At 43.1% G+C, this 23,859-nt stretch overlaps 1 protein-coding gene across 3 annotated transcripts in view; it reads right to left on the bottom strand.

The window, feature by feature from the left end:
- Nucleotides 1–11,388: 11,388 nt before the first annotated feature.
- The window catches only part of LOC124553617 (zinc finger protein 391-like), a 144,390-nt gene continuing 131,919 nt past the window's right edge, over nucleotides 11,389–23,859 (bottom strand). For all 3 annotated transcript variants that reach the window (XM_047127472.1, XM_047127470.1, XM_047127471.1), the window contains exons 7-8: nucleotides 20,640–20,677; nucleotides 11,389–12,790 (exon numbers count right to left, since the gene is read on the bottom strand). In XM_047127472.1, the coding sequence (XP_046983428.1) occupies nucleotides 11,623–12,790; nucleotides 20,640–20,677 (1,206 nt within the window). In that variant the 3' untranslated portion in view covers nucleotides 11,389–11,622. The remainder of the gene's footprint in view (nucleotides 12,791–20,639; nucleotides 20,678–23,859) is intronic.

Here is a 23,859-nt window from a genome sequence, read left to right as displayed (position 1 = left end):
TGTGTTTCTTTGCTTTATGTTATTGATAACATACCGCTACTTTGTTAGTGTCCAATCAATTTTTTTCCAGTTCTCCATATCATAACCATGCCACTGGCAAAAAAAAAAATACTATTTAGCACGGTCAGAATTTAAATTAAATCCAGTTGTTACATTATTCCACTCCCCCAAAGGTTTGTTCTAGCAGATATTATTATCTTATCGACTCGACAATTGTGAGATATTTTCTTAGGCAACTCAGTCATTCATTTGCAGACTAGCTTTAATCGATACAATCACGGAGAAGAGACTTCGGGGATGTACAAGAAGACAAGTTATACATTACCAGGCAGAAATAACCACTGAAGGCCTATCCTGTACATCCTGCTGACAACAAACTATGGCCAGTCCTAATATACTCAAACTGATAACTGTGGTAATTAATCCTAGATTACATTACATATGTATAATGGGCGATCTAAAAGTTCCCGTTTGAAGGCCGCACAGTCCAGAATCAGTATGCCAATTGGACAAAATCACTGTGAGCATTAAGGCAATTACCCCACCGACGCATCACGTTCATAATAACCATTCGGTAACACACCGTGTACCGCTGTGTGAAGAAGTCTGTAACCGCTCGCCGCATATCCTCGGCCGATAGGAATCGTCGAGCCTTCGAAGCCTCTTTTAAAAGACCAGAGGTGCGAAAATCGCACAGAGAGAGATCGGGACTTTAGAGCGTGTGATCGGGTATCTCCCACTCGAGTTGGCAGACTTACTCCATTACGACATTCGTGACACGTAATCTCGAGTTATTGTGAAGCAGCGGCGTCCCTTGCCACAGCAATTCTCCTTAACTGCCCCACATACACATTCTTCAACCTGGTGTTTGTCCTTTGGCAGCCAAGAAAAGAATAACAGCACGTCGGTCCTATTCGGATGCATTTGGCAATAACGTCACCACGGTTCCCGTTTCTACATTTACCATATGCGTGCCTGAAAGATACAGACGCCACACTAATCCTCTGCCTACACATCACTGCCCACACACCTGCACCACAGCCGCACTGTGTCGCATATACGCTGCAGCGACGCCCTCAAATGCTAACTTTTTGTTCACCCCTCACGCGTTGGGAGAAACACACATACTTTGAAACAATCTACTGACCCTCTTCTCATACTGCTAAGCTGCTGTTAATCTCTAATACTTAAATCGCTTTAACTTGACGTAGCCCAATATTAGCTGTATGGGTGCTGTCAAAAACGTGATATATCAGATAGAAATATTAGATTTAGGCAGAATTTGTATGCCTCAGTCCATCAATTCAGATAAAGTGTAGAAGGAGTGGTTAATAAGACTTATTTTACAAGGTCTGCAGTGAACCACGAACATTTTATTTTATATAACCAGTACAGCTGACTGACAGTACATTCTTTAGGTTATTTTTCAACATAGCCTTCATATCAGTTTAGGCACATATTGCTTTGTGCAACGAGTTTGAACACTGGAAATCGTCTTCTCCTTGTAAAATGTAAACTTTCATCACCAGAAATGTCACAATTAATCAAGTATTCCCGGCTGTTACGCTACTTCACTTCAAAACCCAACGATTCGTCCCCATCTGCAGAGAAAATTTTCATCGGGGATAGTAGCTTTGTCGAATGTCCAATTCACATCCTGGCTCGCCACTGACTACAGCGAAATTCCACTACTGTGAGCTTCCGTGCAGTGGCGTGACGTCACACGTTTCGAATACGCGAGCGGAACTGGTCGTTGACAACTGTTGTCGTCCACTGTTACTATCACCCCGTGGTGGGAGACTGCTACACATCTCCTTCAGCACCAGATTTCAAATTTCATTCAATTTCAGCCCCTCCTCCTTCCTATTAAAATTCCTGGGATGCTTCACAATCTCTATGGCCTCTCTGTGTAGCCTTTCGTGGTACCCACTTGTGGCTGCCAGTACTCGAGTCCGGTCAAAATGAATGTGTTGGTCTCCCGGCTGTAAAGGATGTCCGCAACAGCTGATTTGTCAATCTCCCCTCTTCTGCAACTGCCCTTGTGCACTTAGAGCCATTTTTTTGGCAGTTCCTTTTGTAGTACCCACATGCACCTCCCCACGACTACACGGAATCCTATAAACTCCAGCTTTTTCCAGCGGTTGGAGAGCATTCTTGGCCGATTTTAGGTTATATCATATCTTTCGTGTGGGTGTGTAAATTACTGCAATATTCAACTTTCTCAAGATTTTCCCTATGTGCTCAGTCACGTCCTCAATGAATGGTAGGAAAACTTCCGATTTCACCGGCATTGAGCATCACTATGATTTCTACACGGTAGTCTTAACACTGTCTTCACCTCAGTCAACGAATAACCGTTCTTGAGCAATGCACTAGTGAGATGTTTCAATTCTGTGTCAAGCAGCTCTGGTTCGCAGATGTTCCTTGCTCTATCCGGAAATGTTTTTATCACGCCTCACTTTTGTTGTGGTTGGTGGTTCAAATCCGGGTGTAGGTAATGGGTGTGTGGGTTTTCAGTAAACTGTGTTGCCCAAGCTACCATCTTATTTCTTGAAAACTAGTGTGTCAAGGAAATTTAATCTCCCGCCTGCCTACTGAATCTTCAGATTGATTCCATTCAGATGTGTGTGAAAACAAACTACTTCCTCCCTGTCATGCCACCACAATACATCGATTTCTTGTTCGCAGTTTCTAGTGCCTGTTTCGCTAATTTTTTCATAAAGAAATTCGTTACTTTTGTGTTAGCTGAAGAGCCAACACCATGTTACGAGTGGAGGCTGAAATGCACGCATTTTAGCTCACGCAGGCTGGCGTGAGGAGGAAGAACTATACTGACGTGAGGTCTGGAACATGGCTAGGAATTAGAATTCAGAAAGCGGACGTTATTAGTTTAATACTTAACTTTAATCCATTAATGATGAACGTCGCTCTTCAAGGTACATGATTCACAACATCAATATCAATAGTAACTGAATATGGCGCCTTGCTAGGTCGTAGCAAATGACGTAGCTGAAGGCTATGCTAAACTGTCGTCTCTGCAAATGAGAGCATAAGTAGACAGTGAACCATCGCTAGGAAAGTCGGCTGTACAACTGGGGCGAGTGCTAGGGAGTCTCTCTAGACTAGACCTGCCATGTGGCGGGGCTCGGTCTGCAATCACTGATAGTGGCGACACGCGGGTCTGACGTATACTAACGGACCGCGGCCGATTTAAAGGCTACCACCTAGCAAGTGGGGTGGCTGGCGGTGACACCACACTTACAACTGACCTTAAGGAGCTCCCCGTAGCAACATCACGCATCTGTTCATAGAACTCTTAGTTCCATTTGAAGTACGTGGTTGTGAGGCAATATTTAAACAGTTCCCAATATTGGGAGGAGAAATCCGATTCAGCTGTTGCAACACTTCACTGAGTGGAAACACAGTGAATAGCGACACCACGTCAAAACTAATATGTCCTCCAGATGTACCACTATGCCATTTCACTTACTAATTCTTGATATACGAATCGCATTGTCCCATGTACGGTCATAATAATGTATTGAAGAACTTGGCAATCAAATAAGTGGGCGAACCAATAGCACTCACTATAAGCCTTAGAGGAACATATTCTTTCTGCATCTTCAGCAATCCGTAAAGTCTTGGTGCTCACACAACTGAATGGAACAGAATTTTCTCAATACTCTGTTCAACAGAGGACTTGTTTATCAACCGCGTAAAAGTTTTTAGAACTTTGTCAGTAGGGGTCTTTACTTAGTTTCCTATATGTTGATTGGCAAGGATGGAAATTTTGCCATTAGGCCACGGGTTGGGCCCACGGAACAAATAACAGCCAGTGTAGAATCAGGCATTCATAGTGTGGAAAAGCTTACAGCTGAAGAAATCCGTATAGAAGCCGTAAGGGTATAGTCTCGTGCAAAGCCTCCAAAAAGGGATTTAACTATGGGTTAGAGGAATGCCTTAAAATGCGTGAGTGCAGATAATAGTGTTATCATTCTCCTTGCTGGCATGGGAAACGCAACATTTATTTTGAATGTGACTGACTATCATCGTAAGAGTAATGACTTACTAGATCTGCAAACATATAGGAAACTACTAAAGACACTACTGACAAAGTTCTTAGAAGTGTTAAGCAGTTGATAAAGAAGTCCTCTGTCGAAAAGAGCACTGAGAAAAGTATTTCAAATAGAACTGAGAACAGGCGGGGAACCCCTTCAGCCTGGTTATAGCAAACTTCTTTATGGAAAAATGTGAGAAGCAGGCATTGGAAACTGTGAACAAGAAACCAAATATTTGGTTCCATTATGTAGATGGTATGTTTGTTTTGTCGCGGCATGGCAGGGAGGAACTGGATCGTTTTCACAAACACCTGAACGAGATCAGTCCGAAGATTCAGGAGGCAGGCGCAAGATTAAATTTCCTTCATGCACTAGATTTCAAGAAATAAGATGGCAGCTTGGGCCACACAGCTCACCAAACACACACACACACACACACACACACACACACACACACACACACACACACACACACAGTTAACTACACTGCGATTCGAACGACCATCCACAACAAATGCGAGGCATGATAAAAACATTTGCGGATAGAGCAAGGAATATCTGTGAGCCAGAGCTGCTTGACGCAGAATTGAAACTTCTCACAAGTGCATTGCTCAAGAATGGTTATTCGTTCACTGAGGTGAAGACAGCATTAAGACCACTGCGTAGAAATCATAGCGATAGTCAATGCCGGTGAAATCAAAAGTTATGCTGCCATTCATTAAGGACATGTCTGGTCACATAGGAAAAATCTTGAGAAAGCAGAACATTGCAGTAATTTACACACCCACACAGAAGATACAAGATCACCTAAAATAGCCCAAGGATGCTCCTCATCTGCTGGAAAAAGCCGGAGTTTATAGGATTCCGTGTAGTTGTGGGGAGGTGTACCTGGGTATTACAGAAAGAACTGTCAAAAACGACTAGAAGAGCACAAGAGCAATTGCAGAAGAGGGGAGATAGATTGATAGATCAGCTGTTGTGGAACATTCTTTACAGCCAGGAGACCAACACATTCATTTCGATAGGACTCAAGTACTGACAGCCACAAGCGGATAGCAGGAAAGGCTTTACAGAGAGGCCATAGAGATTGTGAATCACCCCAGTAATTTTAATAGGAAGGAAGCGGGCGTCAAATTGAATGAAATTTGGATTCCAGTGCTGAAGAAGATGTGTACCAGTCTACCACCGTGGGGTGATAATAACAGTGGATGACAGCAGTTGACAACGGCCAGTTTCACTCGCATATTCAAAACACGTGACGTCACGCCACTGTAGAGAAGCTCGTGGGGCAGAAATTTTGCTGTGGTCAGTAGCGAGCCAGGGCGTGAATCGGACATTCAACAAAGCTACGATTCCCCGGGAAAATGTCCTCCGCAGATGGGAACAAATCGTCGGGTTTTGAAGTGAAATCCCTTAGCCCTATGACATGATAGCCTGGAATATTTTAGTAATTGTGATCTTGTCCTTGCATGCTCAGACATGTCGCAAAGTGTTGCCTGTCCTCCTCTGAAAATAATCATTGGCCTCCTTAGTTCTCCCTCAGTGAGGAAAAAGGCGAATACTGCTTGGAGCAAGGTCTGTAGGGAGGGTAGTCGATAATGTCCAAGCAAAACCATTTCTATATTGTGACAGTCTTCTCGGCGGTATCAGATTGTGCCTCATCAGGACAAAAGGCAATGCTGGCAGTCAAAACTCCTTGCCATTTTCTCGCAACTGCTTCACACAATCTTGTCAAGATCTCACAGTATTGGCCAGCAGTCATTGCATTTCCTCTTTCCGAAACCTCCACGAGTATAACATCTGCGAAGTCCCAAAACACTGTAGCCATCAGATTCCTGGCAGAAATCTGCCAACATCTTTGGAGAGGAGGGGTATTTCAACTCCATTGAAGACTGGGTCCTGATTTTTTTTGGGGGGGGGGGGAGGGGGAAGGGGGGGGGGGGCGTAGTGTAGTGGTGGATCCATGTTTTGTCTCCCGTGACAACGCAGCGAAGAAGATTGTTCCCTTCCGCTGAGAACCATCACAAAACTTGCAGACTGCCCCAGTGCAAGTATCCTTGCATCAGTTAGTCAGATTTCGTGGAACACATCGTGAACAAACTCTCAGTACAGCAGGATATCGTGAACAACGTGGCGAATGCTTCTGAAAAACATTCCAAATTTTCCTGTCATTTGCCGTAATGTGATCCTCCTGTTGTCCCGAAGCAGTTCCTCCTCGCAAGCTGTGCTAAGATCTGTCGATGCCGTGCTGTTTTGGCTCCTTGCGGTCCTCCACACTGTTCAGTGACATGCTGGTGTTCATTACAGTCTCACCGTAAACCACTGCCAGAGACCTGTAGTCCAAATGAGTCACCATTTGTGTTTACCTACAACTAGTGCTGTAGGTCGTGGGTGGCTGAAACTCTGTACGGTCGCTAACTGCATGCATCACAAGTACCACACACTATTAATTTCTCTACAACAGATGAAACTCCATGAAAAGCTGCCTCATAACCTTAGTTTCTGATCACCTCTTGCACTTATATTGGACTCAGATTCTTTCTGAAGCTTATAGAAGCCACCTTTGAGTAAATGAAAATTGTTCCTATCTCTAATATTCTGCTTGTGAATTGCTATGTTCATCCTAAGTTCACTCTTGCTATCAACTACAAATACTCACATCAAAAAAAGTTTTGCATCACCTCGGTTCCAAGAGATCTGAAACCTGTACAGAAAATTGAAATAGATGTCGACATGAACATCATTTCTGCCCTTTTTATTGCTCATGAAAACCATACATTGCATGTTCTACCACCTTGCAGCGAGACTTTCAGAGGTGGTGGTCCAGACTACTGCACACACCGGGACCTCTAATACCCAGTAACACATCCTGTTGCATTGATGCATGCCTGTATTGGTTGTGGCATACTCTCCACAAGTTCATCAAGGCACTATTGGTTCAGATTGTCCCACTCCTCAATGGCAATTCAGCGTAGATCCCTCAGAGTGGTTGGCGGGTCACGTTGTCCCTAAACAGCCCTTTTCAATCTATAATAGAACGTTAGATAGGGTTCATGTCTGGAGAATATGCTGCCTACTAGTTGAGCAATGTTATTATCCTCAAGGAAGTCATTCACAAGATATGCACGATGGGGGCGTGCGAACCATCATCCGTGAAGATGAATGCCTCGCCAATATGGTTACACTATCAGTCGGAGGATGGCACCCGTGTATCGTACAGCTGTTACGGCACATTCCATGACCACCAGCAGCATATGTCAGCCCCACATAATTTCACCCCAAAACAGCAGGGAACCTCCATATTGCTGCACTCGCTGGACAGTGTGCCTAAGGCATTCAGCCTGACCAGGTTGCCTCCAAACACGTCTCTGACAATTGTCCCGTTGAAGGCATATGCGACACTCATCGGTAACGAGAACGTTATGCTAATCCTGAGCAGTCCATTCTGCATGTTGTTGGGCCCATCTGTACCACACTGCATAGTGTCGTGGCTGCAAAGATGGACCTCGCCACGGGCGTCGGGAGTGAAGTTGTGCGCCACGGGCGTCGGGAGTGAAGTTGTGCATTATGCAGCCTATTGCACACAGTTTGAGTCATAAAACGACATCCTGTGGCAGCACGAAAAGCATTATTCAATATGGTAGCGTTGTTGTCAGGGTTCCTCCGAGCCATAATCCGCAGGTAGCGGTCATCCACTGCAGTAGCAGCCCTCGGGCGGCCTGAGCGAGGCATGTCGTCGACAGTTCCTGTCTCTCTGTATCTCCTCCATGCCCGAACAACATTGCTTTGGTTCACTCCGAGACGCCCGGACACTTCCCTTGTCGAGAGCCCTTTCTGGCACAAAGTAATAATGCGGATGCGATCGAACCGCGGTATTGACCGTCTACACACAGTTGAACTACAGACAACATGAGCCGTGTACCTCCTTCCCGGCGGAATGACTGGAACTGATTGGATATCGAACCCCATCCATCTAATAGGCACTGCTCATGCATGTTTGTTTACATCTTTGGGCACGTTTAGTGACATCTCTGAACAATCAAAGGGACTGTGTCTGTGATACAATATCCACAGTCTACGTATCTTTTCAGGAGTTCTGGGAACCGGGTGGATGCAAAATTTTTTTTGATGTGCGTAAAATAATTATGTAGTAGAAGTTTTGGTATGTATGCATAAGTATCCGTAGGTCCTCGATCAGGGTTCTGTAATGTGTTCAGTTATCAATTTTACGCAATATTCTTACTGCCTGTGAATTTTAAAATTTTCCTGGCGAATTGACTGTTCAAACAAATTTCGAACTTGCAGCCAGTTGTCCTTTAATACTTCGCACGATATTTCAACTGGGCACCTGCCAGTCATCTTCAGGTGAGCCATCGCAGACTGGCGAAAACTTCCTCCATTCTGCAATATATAGCGTACTGTAACTATTCTGCGCATGCATCGAAAACTTGATAGTTGAGCCACACTGCCCGCCGGCAGCGCCCTCGCTGGTGGAACAGCGGAACTCAGTCGCCCTCTGCGTTGCTGTTTGCCACAGCCGTCGACGCACTCTGTCATCTTCGATTTGAGCAAAACGTGGACATGATGGGATTCCATGCACTGTCCAGCTGGTAGCCGCTGTCACGGTTTAACAGATTTTAAGCCAGTCACATTTCTACGGATTCTTTAATAATGGAGTCCCAGAGAGACATTGCTGTGGACAAAATCATTGTTTTCTCATACTCCATTGTATGTCCAGTAGAAATATAATGTTCAGCAATAGCGGACTTGCTTGGCTGCAAAAGGCGGGTGTAACGTTGATGTTCAGTGCAGCGTTCAGGTATGTGGATGACACTTTCATAGTGTGGCCTCATGGAGAAGATAAATTAATGGAGTTTCTACATCATGTCAACTTCATTCATAGTAACATCCTGTTCATCATGGAAATAGAGAAAGATGGATGTCCTCGTTCGAAGGAAGAATGGTGGTTCTCTAGGGCAATCAGTTTACCAGAAACCCATTCATACTGATTTGTACCTGCAAGCATCGAGTTGCCATGAGTTTGCTTAAAACACTCGTTGATAGAGCTCATACTGTCTCAGATCTAGATAGCTTACCCCAAGAACTCGCCCATCTAAAGACAGTATTCAGCGAAAATGGGTATTCCGTCCGGCAGATTAACAGGGCACTAACAGTTAAAACTAAGAAGCAGGAAGTGAATAAAGAGGAGAACATGCCGGAACAATCTTTAGCTTTTCTTCCTTTCGTTGGCAACACTTCGTTTAAAATAGCAAGAATCCTCCGAAAATTTCAGGTAAAAGTGGTTTTTTGCCCACCATCGAAGATTGCGGACCTTGTGGGATCAGTTAAGGACAATCTGTTACTACGAAAGGCCGGAATTTAAAAGATACCGTGCCAGTGTGGTATGGCTTACATAGGTCAAACCACATGCACCGTCAAAGAACACTGCACTGAACATCAACGTTACACCCGCCTTTTGCAGCCAAGCAAGTCCGCTATTGCTGGACATTGTATTTCTAATGGACATTCAATGGAGTATGAGAAAACAATGATTTTGTCCACAGCAACATCTTTCTGGGACTCCATTATTAAAGAATCCGTAGAAATACAACTGGCGGAAAATCTGTTAAACCGTGACAGCGGCTACCAGCTGGACAGTGCATGGAATCCCATCATCTCCACGATTTGCTCAAATTGAAGACGACAGAGTGCGTCGACTGCCATGGCAAACAGCAACGCAGAGGGCGACTGAGTTCCGCTATTCCACCAGCGAGGGCGCTGCCGGCAGGCAGTGTGGTTCAACTATCAAGTTTTCGACGCATGCGCAGAATAGTTACAGTACGCTATATATTGCGGAACGGAGGACGTTTTCGCCAGTATGCGACGGCTCACCTGAAGATGACTGGCAGGTGCCCAGTTGAAATATCGTGCGAAGTATTGAACGACGACCGGCTGCAAGCCCGAAATTTGTTCTTACTGCCTGTTTCTGTAGAATAAACAACTGTTTGACCCTAGCTGCATTACCACATAAGAATGTGCCATAATAGCACAGTACTAATGAAATTATGCAATGTATACTAAAAATCCCATTTACGAGTTAAAATGTCACAACTTGTGCTGAGAGGACGTAGTACGAGGGAGTCTATTGTGAGCGGTGTGGTCTGGAGACGTTTAGCTTTCACAAATGGGAATGATTCATTCATGAAAAAATGTGTTTCACAAAGCAGCTGTTCAGTTTGAAGACTGGTTTATGCTGCTTTTTATTCTCGTCCACCTCATAAAAGCCTCTTCAGAACTTTTCACTTGAACCTCTTTTTGTATTCAAGCCTTGGTCTCTCTCTACAGTCTCTCTCCCCCCCCCCCCCCCCCCCCCTCCCCTCCACTAACTTCCATTATGAAACTGATGATTCCTTGATGCCTCAGACTGTGTCCTATCAACCTTTCCCTTCTTTTAGTCAAGTTGTGAATAATTTTTTGCCCCCCAATTTGATTTAGTACCTCCTCATTACATACTTGATCTACCCACGTAGTCTTCAGCTTTCTTCTGTAGCATCACAATTCAAAAGTTTGTTCTTGTTGCAACAGTTTCTTGTCCATGTTTCACTTCTGTACAAAGCTACACTCCACACAAATACCTTCAGGAAAGCGTCCGGACACTTGAATCTGTATCTAATGTTAATGAATCTCTTTTCAGGAACGTTTTCCTTCCTATTGTGAATATACATTTTTTACCCTGTCTTATTTGACCATGATAAGTTATTCTGCTGCTCAAACAGCAAAGCAAAACTCATCTACTATTTTAAGTGTCTCATCTCCTAATCTAATTCCCCCAGCATCACTCGATTTAATTCGATGACATGCCATTAGCTTTCATTTAAATTTTGTTGATATACATCTGTGTTAAGGCACTATCCACTTTGTTCAACTGCCCTTGCAATTATTCTGTGATCTCTGACAGAATTACTGTGTCACTGGTGAGCCTTTAAGTCTTTATTTCTTCTCCCTGTACTTCACATCCCTTTCAAAATTACTTCTCTGTTTCCTTTACTATTGAATAACATTGGTGATAGGCTACAACTGTCCGTCTCACTCCTAGAGTACTTCTCGCCTTTCACATCCTTTGACTCTTGTAACTTTAGTCCGGTTTCTGTACAAGCTCTAAATAAATTTCGCTTCCCATATTTTACACGTGCTACCTCCGTGAAGCTATATTTTTGAAAAACTGATGGCCAGCAAATCAGTCTTAAAGCTAGATGTTAAGGCCCTGAATAATGATTAAAATAAAACTCTATGAAGTTTGCACCAGGTGACTGCAAAAGATAAATGATCATTTTATAGTTCTCCCATTCTGCTTAGTTTATTATTTAACATAATAGGCACATATCAATAACATTCTCGGATACAGAACAAAAATCTGATTGCTCGACAACACTGGGAAGTCACAAACTCCATTCGCCAGTGCAAAACATGACAACATTGCCCTGAGAACAATTTAGAATACCTCGAGTCTCTTCGTAAACACACGTATTTGTTACTAGTGCCATTAGTGAAAGAGGAAGGGCTCTTACGAGATTTGCTTCTCTGGGCCTTTCGCGTGCACCCGCCGGTGGCGTTTCACGTGACTCGACACGGCAAAGCACTTGCCGCATATGTCGCAGCTGTACGGCTTCTCACCCGTGTGCACCCTGCCGTGTGCATTGAGAGAGCTGAGGTAGCAAAACGTCGCTCCACAGAGTCCGCAGCTATAAGGCCTCTCGCCGGAATGACTCTGCAAGTGTCTCTTCAGAGTGTTCAGCTCGGCAAACTGCCTCTCGCACAGATTGCAGCTGTAGGGCTTCTCGCCCGTATGCGTCAGTCTGTGCCTCTTCAGAGTCGCAGACCACATGAAGCTTTCGCCGCAGACATCGCAGCCGTAAGGCCTCTCGTCCGTGTGCCTGCGCGTGTGCGCCTTCAGGCTGTTCGGCGCGGCGAAGGAGCTCCCGCAAATTTCGCAGCTGTACTTTTTCTTTCCGGTGTGGAGTTGCCTGTGCGTTTTGAGTTTGTCCAGAAGAGAGAAGGACAGCCCGCAAACGTCGCACCGGTACGGTGTCTCGCCCGTGTGCAGCCGCAGGTGCCTCTTCAGGCTGTCGGAGTGGCCGAAGGTCCTCCCGCAGATTTCGCAGCGGTGAGGCTTCTCGTCGGAGTGCGTAATTTTGTGGTTGTGGAGGTGAATCCACTGGACGAAAGCTTTGCCGCAAATTTCGCAGGCGTACGGCCTCTCCCCGGAGTGAGTCCGCGTGTGAATGTTCAGGCTCTGGGGCGTCGGGAAGGCCTTGCCGCACGTATCGCAGCTGTGAGGACGTTTTCGGGGCTTCCGTCCGTCGTGAGGCAGCTTGGATCTTCCGGAAGTCTGAAGAGCCCCCCGTAGCCCGTCCTCGTGAACAGTCACGTGTCCGAGCAGAGACTCTGCGTCGTCGAACACCTCCCCGCACACTCTGCAGATGTGGTCCGGAGGTGGCACACCCGGTACGTGGGTGAACACGTGGAGTACGAGGCTGTGCTTTAATGTAAAAGCTGAAGAGCACGAACTACATTCAAAGTTTTGCCCGACACTCTGTCTCGCTGCAGTATTACAGTTGCTGTGAGGTGCGCTCTCGTGCATCCGATACTGCGACAATTCCACATCGGTACCGACTCGTCCCGCCAGGGCAGGAATTGCTGTTTCTGTTGACGCAGTGGCGAAGAACCCAAATCTGTGGAGCACAATGTGAATGTATTAAACATACATTATTTCAAAAATTAAAAATAAAAACAGTATTAAATCATATTGTACAACATGCACACTGAAATGTAACCACCGTAGTCAGGTTATGACGTATTACACGATCTCGGCATTTAACGAAGAACCTGATACCTCAGCATACTTGGTTCCTGTATATTGTCACTTCAGGATTTTAGCCATAACACACAATTTTGAACAGACAATTAACACTTTTGGTTAATAATTTGAGTATTTCGTTTTATTCTGACTTCAAACCTCAGTCCATGCATAATTTGCAATCTGTAATAATAATAATAATAATAATAATAATAATGTGATGGGATGATGGGCACTACATTGTTTTATGTCACATGAAAGTGTATTAATTAATGTAAAACAGAGTAGAGATGACTGCATGCAGTGAATACAGCTGCTGTATATCTGAAAGCATTTAACAAACCTTAAGACAAATAGGAAATTTCTAAAAGCAAAACTGTATGTTATGTGAAATGATTAGATCTCAATGAATGTAACAAATATTGTTGAACCACTTGTCACGTATTATCCGGTGAAAAATTGTTAATGTATAATAAATTTAACTTGTTTGCTACATTATGCAGCATTCATTTTTCATTATTTAGAGGAAGGTCTTTTATTTCATTTTAAATTTTTACACCCTGCCACTCTGCATACATTATCACTGCACTAATTTAGCAGTTATGTTAGCTGTAAAGTGCACAGGCTTAATATGAAAACGTCATTTGGGCAGACTATAGCCTTTACGTTACTACAGACACACAAAACATTCATGAAAATTAATGATATGCTGCATAATTTGTGTATATGTTCAATAATCTTGTGTGTGTGTGTGTGTGTGTGTGTGTGTGTGTGTGTGTGTGTGTGAGAGAGAGAGAGAGAGAGAGAGAGAGAGAGAGAGAGAGAGTATAAAGGTGTGTACAAATCAATAACATCCCCATCTGGAGATATAGCTACAGTTATAACTTCACTGTTCTACACAGTATTCTGAAATGGAGGAAAGAAAGGAGATTATGGTTTAAGGATTTGTCAATGGTTACCTCATTAGAGACAGAATACAAATTCAAACTGAAGTGGGATGGGAAAGGAAATCAGCAGAGTCCTTTTGAAAGGAACCGTGCCAACCAACATTCTGCTTTATTGATTTAAGGAATCCGTTGATGATCTAAATGTGGATGGCCAGGGAGGAATTGCAAATGCCCAGATGCCAAATGCACTGTCATCCTCGTCAGGTACAGAATACCACGATCTTAACACCTGATTCCAGACATACGACACCACAATCTCACGACTGGACCAGATGGTGAGTGTGTTGCAATTTCTACAGAGGGTAACTGGTCCAGTTGTTAAAAGTGTTCTATCAACCTCATCAAGCTTTCGACACCTAGGACCGGAATAAATTTTTTATAAATTCTGAAAGTAGCAGAGGTACAATAATGTAAACTAAAGATTATCTACGACTTGTACAGAAACTAGACTACACCTATAGGAGTCAAAAAACGCGAGAGGGAAGCAGGGGTTGAGAATGGAGTGAGACATGGTTGTACCCTCATCACAATTTTATTAAATCTGTACAGTGAGCTAGCAGTAAAGAAAATCAGAAGAAATTCGGAAAGGGAACAGAAGTTGAGGCCGAGAGTGTTAAGACTTTGAGGTTTGCAGATGACATTGTAATTCTGTCAGAGACAGCAGAGGACTTTGAAGAGCAGTTGAACGGCAAGGATACCGTATTCAAAAGATGGTTAATACATGATATTAAATAAAAGTAAAATCAGGATAGTGGAATGCAGGTGATGATTTGGAATTAAATTAGGAAATATGTGACTGTAAAAGTAGTATATGAGTTTTGCTATTTGGACAGTAAAGTAACTGATGGCCAAAAGTATACAGAATATAAAATGCAGATTGGCAGCAGCAAGAAAATCATTTCTGAAAAATAGAAATGTGTCAAACCCGAATATAAATTAAGTGTTAGAAGTCTTTTATGGAGATATTTTTCAGTACAAGAAAGGTGCAACATAGTGTAGTTGAATTAAATCACACGATGCTAGGGGAATTAGATAAGGAAATAAGGTGCTAAAAGTAGTAGACAGGGTTTTACTATTAGGAAACAAAGATAACTTACAATGATAGAAGTAGAGAGGATAGGAATTTTAGACAAGCAGTAACAAGAAAAGCACTTCCACTTTTTTTAATAAAATAAAAACACAAAATTTTAGCATGTTTTATAGTCTTCATTTATTTAGTTAACCCATTTTCAGCTTACGTCACATTATAAATCATTGCAGAGGATGAAAAACATTTTTTAAACACCTTTTTTGTGTTTCTTGTCTTTACTATTATTCTTCTGTCTATAGTTTAGTTTAATCACTACTACAATTTTGATTAGTTTGTTCCACTTGGCAATGTGAAATGCTTTCCAAAGGTCTACAAATGCTATACAAACTTATTCTGTCGACCGTAGAGCTACCCTCAGTTATACTGCGAAGGCACGGGAGTCGATCTATTGCCCCTCTGCCTTAAGGATTCTGCGGGCACTACATGCCATGGTTACCACGGTCTATGCCTTCTCAGAGGCCAAATTCACCTTCAGATAAATTGGCTTTACTTATGTTCTTAAAGTGTCTGTGTATTATTTTTGGTAATATTTTCGAAAGTGTGAGCTCGGATGCTGAATGTGCTGTGATTTTCACACATGGCTGCTCTGTTCTTCTTTGGAATCGTTATCACAATACTTTTCTTAAAGTTTTTTGGGACGATACCAGTTTCGCGCAAGTTATTCCAGTAAAATGGTCATTATTGAGGGACACCACAGGAATGATCGCTGGAAGCACAAAGGTCCAGTAGACACGAGCCCTAAAGTGCATACCTTAAGAGTACGAGCAATTTTTTCATCTTCAATATTGTGAAACAAATCTCTTGTACTGCACACTCTTTGCTTTCCATATTACGAGAGGTGGTAGTACGGATCCGAACAGCTGAGCCTCGGTTGGAGCGATGGCGTATTAAAGTAAATGTCGACAAGTGTGAAGCAGTTCTGTTCACACGCAGACCGAAACTACTGTGCAAACATCAACACTGTAGACCAATAACACTACATACACGCCCAATACGTTTCCGAGAGAAAGTCAGATACCTTGGTGTCTGGCTGGACCGGAAACTTACATGGGGGGACCACATCGAATACGTTGCCAACCGAGCGCACACGAGGCTCAAACAGCTCTACCCAATGCTCAACAGGGAAAGCACACTGAATAGGAGGGTGTCGAGGTCCATATACGTGACACTGATTAGACCTCTGATGACATACGCAGCTCCCGTCTGGGGATATGCAGCTCCTACACGACTGCGCCACCTGCAGATCATACAGAACAAGGTGCTACGAATCATTAGCAACGCTCCACGCTACACATGCACTGTAGATCTTCACCATGAATACCGCCTTGATACCCTCAAGGAAGTATTCAAAAAACACGCCACACGACTATACAGGAACTCGAGACACTCGAGCAATCCTTTCGTCCTCACTCTGGGAAACTACGATCACAACCACAGATGGAAGCACAAGCGGCCAAAGACACTGCTAGCTAGGGCATAGCCACCTATGGTAAACTAACATACGCAAACAGCGACAAACGTCGGTAAGCCCCAGCATATCAGCAACACTGACTGGCAACTACCAGCTGCTATTAGTGCTGACCAACAGGCCACAGCAGGGACACCGACGAGCTCGCCCACAGACGCACAAACAAGCTGCCAACATTCCCTCACACTGTGCTTCCGGTATATGACCTATCCGACACAAGACCGATAACAAACCTAACTGTTGCAGGTTGCTGACGCTGAACGAGGACTCTGTACCAACACCCAGCGCCAGCCGCCGAGCAGCAAAAACGCACAACGTCAAGGTATCGACACACACGATACCCACTACTAACAAAGCCTATCCTTGCACGACCTATCGCAGGCAGCAAGACAACCGCTACTGCTCTTACCACCCGACCTAACTATCGCAGAGGTTTTTTTCCCTTGGCTCTTGCCACGGCACTTTTTTTCCTCTGACCTTCAAACCACTACCCTTCGTCCGATTTCGACCAATCTATCTCCAGATGAGCGCGTATTGATGGTTAACCCTAACCAGACGTACGCAAACATCGCAGTACCCACATCCTGCGACACCTCACTTTAGTGAATACTAACCCCTATGCAGAGATGGCAGTAGACCTTTTGTGTTGGCCATCATGCCGGTGTGGGCGTGGAGGGGCTCCACCTCTATTGAAAAAAAAAAAAAGTATGGACCAAAACAAGAGAAAAATGTTAAGTAAATATTGGGTTCTAAAATGCACACCTTAAGAGCTATGAGTACATTTTTGAAGAGAAGAGATGTGCTTCAAAGTGGTGAAGATGAACAAGCACTCACAACTCTTGAGGAACACATTTTAGAGCTTAGTGTTTACTAGACTTTTTGCTTTGAATGAACATTCCTGTCACATCCCTGAATATTCACCATTCCTCCTGGAACAGCCAGTATACCACTGACAGGTGGTTGCCTTGGTTCTGCATCTAATGCTTTAAGTACTCCACTGACAAACAAAAGTCAGCAAATGTCTGAACTTGGGCTTTGGAAGCGACCGGTTTGGTGCACAAATCAGGCTTCCTTGTTATCTTTTCCAACCAGTACTGAGTGTGGCTAGACTTCTGTGGTGGTTCCACATCAAACTGCTCCAGAAGGATCCTCCCGGGTATTTGAGGTATTCACTGGCTTCAGTGCTCAGTCACAAAGTCCAACAACATTGGTTCCTTTGTTCTATTTACATAAATTGCAATGACTGATATGCAATAAATTGATACGAGAGAGTTTTTATTGAGAAACTACAGAACGGTGTTTAGAATTATTTACAATATTATATGTAACAAAAGTATTGAATTGATCTATAGAAGCATTTTGTTTGAAATGGACCCTCGAATGATACTTCAACAGAAGTAAACTATAATGAAGTACGTCACACCTTTAAAAATAATATATACACGAAATGGAAGTTTTTGTGCAATATTATGCTTTTTGTGAAGATATTTTACACAGAATCTTTAACCAGCTTACTGAAAAATATCAAGTTGCAAATGTTCTTCTCGTCTGGATGAAATTTGTGTGAAGATATCCTAAATTTACATATTAACCAGAGTTTACAACAGCAGTTGCGATCTTTAACAGTGTTGACATTAGACGTAAGGTCTGCGGACAGTTTATCGACCGATAACATTGAGATTATATCACGTAAAATTCACACGCGGTACTACAGGAATATTCCTTATTAATGGTATCAGATTGGTTTGTGTCCCCGATCTGAAAATATAGGACCTGCAGTATTAAATTTTCTCGACAAAAGATAAAAGGTGTTGTGCTTGAGGGTTAAAAGCTTACATGCTCTAATTCAAATCAACATTTTCGACTTGGGCACCAATGAGACAATTGACACAGAGCAATCTTGACAGTATTTGGCCCAGCTGAAGTGGCCGAGCGGTTCAAGGTGCTACAGTCCGTAACTGCGCGACCACTACGGTCACAGGTTCGAATCCTGCCTCGGGCAGCGTAACGTTGCCTGTAATGCCTCTCCTGGGCTCGTAACCGTATCGGTTTGACCCTAGACTACTGAAAACCCACGGCCTGGTCAGACGAGTCCCAATTTCAGCCGGTCAGATCTGACGGCAAGGTCGGAGTGTGGTGCAGACCCCACGAAGGCAGGGACTCGAGCTCTCGACAAGGCACCGAGCGAGCCGGTTGTGGCTCCACTACGGTGTGGGCCGACTGAACAGACCGTCGACTGGAAATGGATAGGATCGGCTACACGGAGACCGTCTGCTGCTGTTCGTGGACTTCACGTTCACAAACAACGTCGAAATTTTCTAAGAATGACAATGCACCGTGCCACTGCGCCACATCTGTTCCCGATTGGCTTGAAGAATAATCTGGACAATACGAGCGAATGAGCTGGCTACCCAGATTGCCTGATGTGAATCCCATCAAAAGTTTATGGGGCATAATTGAAAGGTCAGTTTGCACACAAAATCTTGCACCGGCCATACTTTCATAACTACGGATGGCTGCAGAGGCACCACAGCTCCATATTTCTGCAGGGGACTCCTAACAACCTGTCGAGTCCGTGCCGTGTCGAGCTGCTGCACTATCCCAGCAAACGAACGTCGAACACAGTATTAGGAGGTACCCCACGACTTTTGTCACCTCGGTGTAGGTATATGGAAAAATATAACTAAAACAAGTGCTGACGGTTGACACACATGCTCTGTTATGTAGTCTACTATGCACAACTGCCACACTGTTCACACTGCATCATCTGCGTAGGACCTCAGACTGGCACGAACATTGTCTGTTTGGCTGTTTATATATTCTGAACAGTACTCTGGAGGATGCCCCCACATTTGGAATGATACAAAGAGTTCTGCTTGCTACGAAAATCTTCAATGCAGTCACACCAGTGTTTAGACATTCTGCACACCTGTACTTTGTCTTCTAGGTGACAGAATGGATCTGTATCTAAAGCTGCATCCAAAGTGAAGTGTGCAACAAATTTCAGGCTATGTTTCTGGCAACCACTGCAAACTCATGTTGGCAACACATCTGAAACATGGAAATAGCTATCCACGAGTGTGTCAGCCCAATGTTTTTGGCCAGCTCCTGCACCTTGCCACTGCACGGCAGAAGCATTCGTATGTGACTAGGTCACCTGTAGTTTGTATGCTTTTGCACTTGTTTACGCAGTCCATCAATACGATACTGAAAGGTAGCAGACAAGGCCACACGGTTTGGAACTGCTGTCATCGTACGAGGCAGAGAAATGCTTGTGGAATGTCGGGAATTCCAGCTATAAGAATGTAAACAGATGACAGGAGTCTTTGGAAAGAACTGCGGCTGTATTTAGGGCCAGCAGCAGCTGTATCAGGAAGCAGATCAGGTTGCTAATCATTCGCGGCTTCAAAACCGGTCCTCCACATACCTCAGGTATTATTTCAGACGTCGCTTACTTTGAAATGTGAAACAAATATGCATATCTCTGGCTTGAAACTGCAGCTGCCAAAATATTAAGAGTAACACTGTAATTGCTTTCCTGAAATTTGTGTCTTCTTTGTACCATACAATACTATCACAAAAGCCATAATTTGAAATTCAAAGGATGACATCCTAGCGAATTTACAAAAGGCTGCGTCATCTTCCACACTCGTCCCATTGCAAATTATTGTCGCCACTTCTTCTGCAGTATGTTTTTATCCACCAATGACTATTACGCATTTCTCTTAATGTCTTTAAGTTTTTTATACTCACAGTGCAGCACAACATATCGATACAGTTTTCTCATTATTAGACACAGGGTAGCAGATGGTCCAGATACACTATGGGAAAGTAAGATGCGTGGACACAAACCTTAGTGAGAGGTAGTATTTGAAACTACATTAAAACAGGACAGGAAACACATTTACAACAAAAACGTTTCCTGTCAGGATGCAATTTAAGATGAGTCTAACAACAGGGTATCAATCTGAGCTCTGCCTTACACTGTCTTCAGTCTCTCTCTCTCTCTCTCTCTCTCTCTCTCTCTCTCTCTCTCTCTCACACACACACACACACAAACACACACACACACGCTATTGTTTCTCATGGAAACTATGTCAATCCTTACAAAGACCTTCAGTCTCCAGAAAATATACACTTAATAATTCTAGAAAAAGATTTGCCTTACTGACTCCTTTTAACAACTGGCAACATATCACTTCAAACTATTGAAACTTACCGTGTTCTGTCAAAATATATCTCTGCCGCTCCTGGTTCCTGGAACATTAGGAGAGACAATTATGTGTTGGTTGATTGGACAACACAGAATGTACTTACTAGCAACACCTCTGTCTGTTACAGACGGTGTGTCAACAACATATTACAACTGATAAAATATGTTCTTACATTTATATTTAGTCAGTGCTACCATCTCGTCCCATTCTTTTCTCCAAAAATTTCACTTCAGACATTTAACGGTCATCTAAAGCTTTCATATAATAATCATTCTGAAATCAGTGGCTCCCATTTAGTTCCATGAAAACTACAACATACACAAAAGGCATAACAATACCGACACAGCAAGATTTCAGCTACATACCATCACTTTTCCACACAGTCAACCACAGTCCATTATAAACCTTTGCCAACAGTGAAGCAGAGCCCACGACTGGCTGAGGCTACACACCATCTCACATCTGTGATGAAAGCATCCGGATCTGGAATATATCGGCCATAAATTCAGTCTTTCGTAGGAACAAAGAGGTGGAAGTTTGAGCCAAACAACAATTGTGCGGTGCTTGTGGCGGGACAGTTCAGCCTTTCACTGCTACGGACATGCTCTTTGCATTCCATGCTGAGGAGGCTTGTGTTATGGCTGTACTGTTTGAAAAATACTGGTGCCTGTCCTAAGAGACAGAATTCCTGCTGATATGAAATACTTACCATCTGGTTTTACAAAAACTATTAAGTGAAAGAATTTGATTTTTGGACATCTTACAGTCTGATATTTCCACTCAGTAAAGAACTGAATTTCTTTTTCTTATCTGTCATACTTAATGTGCTGCATCAGGTTAAGTAAAATCTTGCAAGAAGTTTTAAAGAGTTTGCAGAGTTAAAAATGCATTGCATAAACTTTATGTATGGGTCATTTTGGATCATACATTGAAGTGAATGAAATCTAGATAAGATATCGAAATTTTATTTAAACTGGAGAGCAGAAGGATATCTCATTTTGGTCTCAATTAATTGGGTTTTATATCTGAAGCACAGTTGCGCACGATGTGCAAACCACATTGTCATAACAACTGTCGTAGCTCATAAACGATTCAAGATATCAAAATGAAGTCATTTGCAAATGATAGCACACAATAATGCACATATGTTACATGATGAATTCTGGAAACACTTTATTCACCAAGTCATGGAAGTAACTCATCTGCAGCAATGGTGTCAGCAGCTCAGGAAGCATTCAGACATCCATAGCACTTGTAATATTAGTACCTGTTTCGATGGCTTAAATAAACTTACATTCGATAATCTAACCGTGCAGGCTCATAGAAGCCATACAATTTGTGTAAAAATTTCTTAGATTGTCGCTTAGCAGCGACCACCTGATATTTCAAAGAATATCTTACGTGTCACGGCACAGAATACGAATTGTTCATAACTTGTATCGATAGCGATATTTTGTGTTTCTTATTTTTTGACAGCTGAAGAATTGTAATCCTCTCCTGTTACCACCGTCCTGATACATTTTTTGAAGATGGAAGACGTGTATGTGGTGCAGTCCGCAATCATTAATTAGTTATTACAAAATATTACTATTGTTCAGTGCTATGTTAGAATTTATGTGTGCATCTGAGATGAAATATAGAAGATGATAAAGTACTTTATTTAAAGAAACAACCAGCAAGATAGAAAATTGAAATTGTATGGAGCATATTGTTAGCAATACTGACTAAGGTAATTATATTGGTTATTGTGCTCTCAAATGCTGTAGTGCCTGCTTATTACTTGAAGTATTTTTGTGCTATCCATCTCCTATTAATGGCAACAGAAATAACAGTGTTTTTCTAGATTTCATACAGCTACCAGGGACCCCATGAACCATGGACCTTGCCATGGGTGGGGAGGCTTGCGTGCCTCAGCGATACAGATGGTCGTACTGTAGGTGCAACCACAACGGAGGGGTATCTATTGAGAGGCCAGACAAACATGTGGTTCCTGAAGAGGGGCAGCAGCCTTTTCAGTAGTTGCGGGGGCAACAGTCTGGATGATTGACTGATCTGGCCTTATAACACTAACCAAAACAGCCTTGCTGTGCTGGTACTGTGAACGGCTGAAAGCAAGGGGAAACTACAGCCATAATTATTCCCAAGAGCATGCAGCTCTACTGTATGATTAAATAATGATGGTGTCCTCTTGGGTAAAATATTCGGGAGGTAAAATAGTGCCCCATTCGGATCTCCGGGTGGGGACTACTCAGGAGGACGTCGTTATCAGGGGAAAGAAAACTGTCGTTCTACAAATCAGAGTGTGGAATGTCAGATCCCTTAATTGGGCAGGTAGGATAGAAAATTTAAAAAGGGAAATGAATAAGTTAAAGTTAGATATAGTGGGAATTAGTGAAGTTCAGTGGCAGGAGGAACAAGACTTTTGGTCAGGTGAATAGTGTTATAAATACAAAATCAAATAGGGGTAATGCAGAGGTAGGTTTAATAATGAATAAAGAAAATAGGAGTGCGGGTAAGCTACTACAAACAGCATAGTGAACGCATTATTGTGGCCAAGATAGACACGAAGCCCACACCTACTACAATAGCACAAGTTTATATGTCAACTAGCTGTGCAGATGATAAAGAAATTGATGAAATGTATGATGAGATAAAAGAAATTATTCAGATAGTGAAGGGAGATGAAAATTTAATAGTCATGGGTGACTGGAATTCGAGAGTAGGAGAAGGGAGAGAAGGAAACATAGTAGGTGAATATGGAATGGGAGTAAGGAATGAAAGAGGAAGCCGTCTGCCGTCTGGTAGAATTTTGCACAGAGCGCAACTTAATCATAGCTAACACTTGGTTCAAGAATCATAAAAGAAGGTTGTATACATGGAAAAAGCCTGGAGATACTAAAAGGTATCAGATAGATTATATAATGGTAAGACAGAGATTTAGGAACCAGGTTTTAAATTGTAAGACATTTCCAGGGGCAGATGTGGACTCTGACCACAATCCATTGGTTAGGAACTGTAGATTAAAACTGAAGAAACTCCAAAAAGGTGGGAATTTAAGGAGATGGGACCTGCACAACCTGATTAAACTAGAGGTTGTACAGAGTTCCCGGGAGAGCGTAAGGGAACAATTGTCACAAATGGGGGAAAGAAATGCAGTAGAAGAAGAATGGGTAGCTCTGAGGGATGAAGTAGTGAAGGCAGCAGAGGATCAAGTAGGTAAAAAGA

The sequence above is a fragment of the Schistocerca americana genome, chromosome 11, assembly GCF_021461395.2.
Source record: "Schistocerca americana isolate TAMUIC-IGC-003095 chromosome 11, iqSchAmer2.1, whole genome shotgun sequence".
NCBI classification, from domain to species: domain Eukaryota; kingdom Metazoa; phylum Arthropoda; class Insecta; order Orthoptera; family Acrididae; genus Schistocerca; species Schistocerca americana.
The sequence above is the reverse complement of the archived record's forward strand: the minus strand, read 5'-3'. Positions and strand labels throughout refer to the sequence as shown.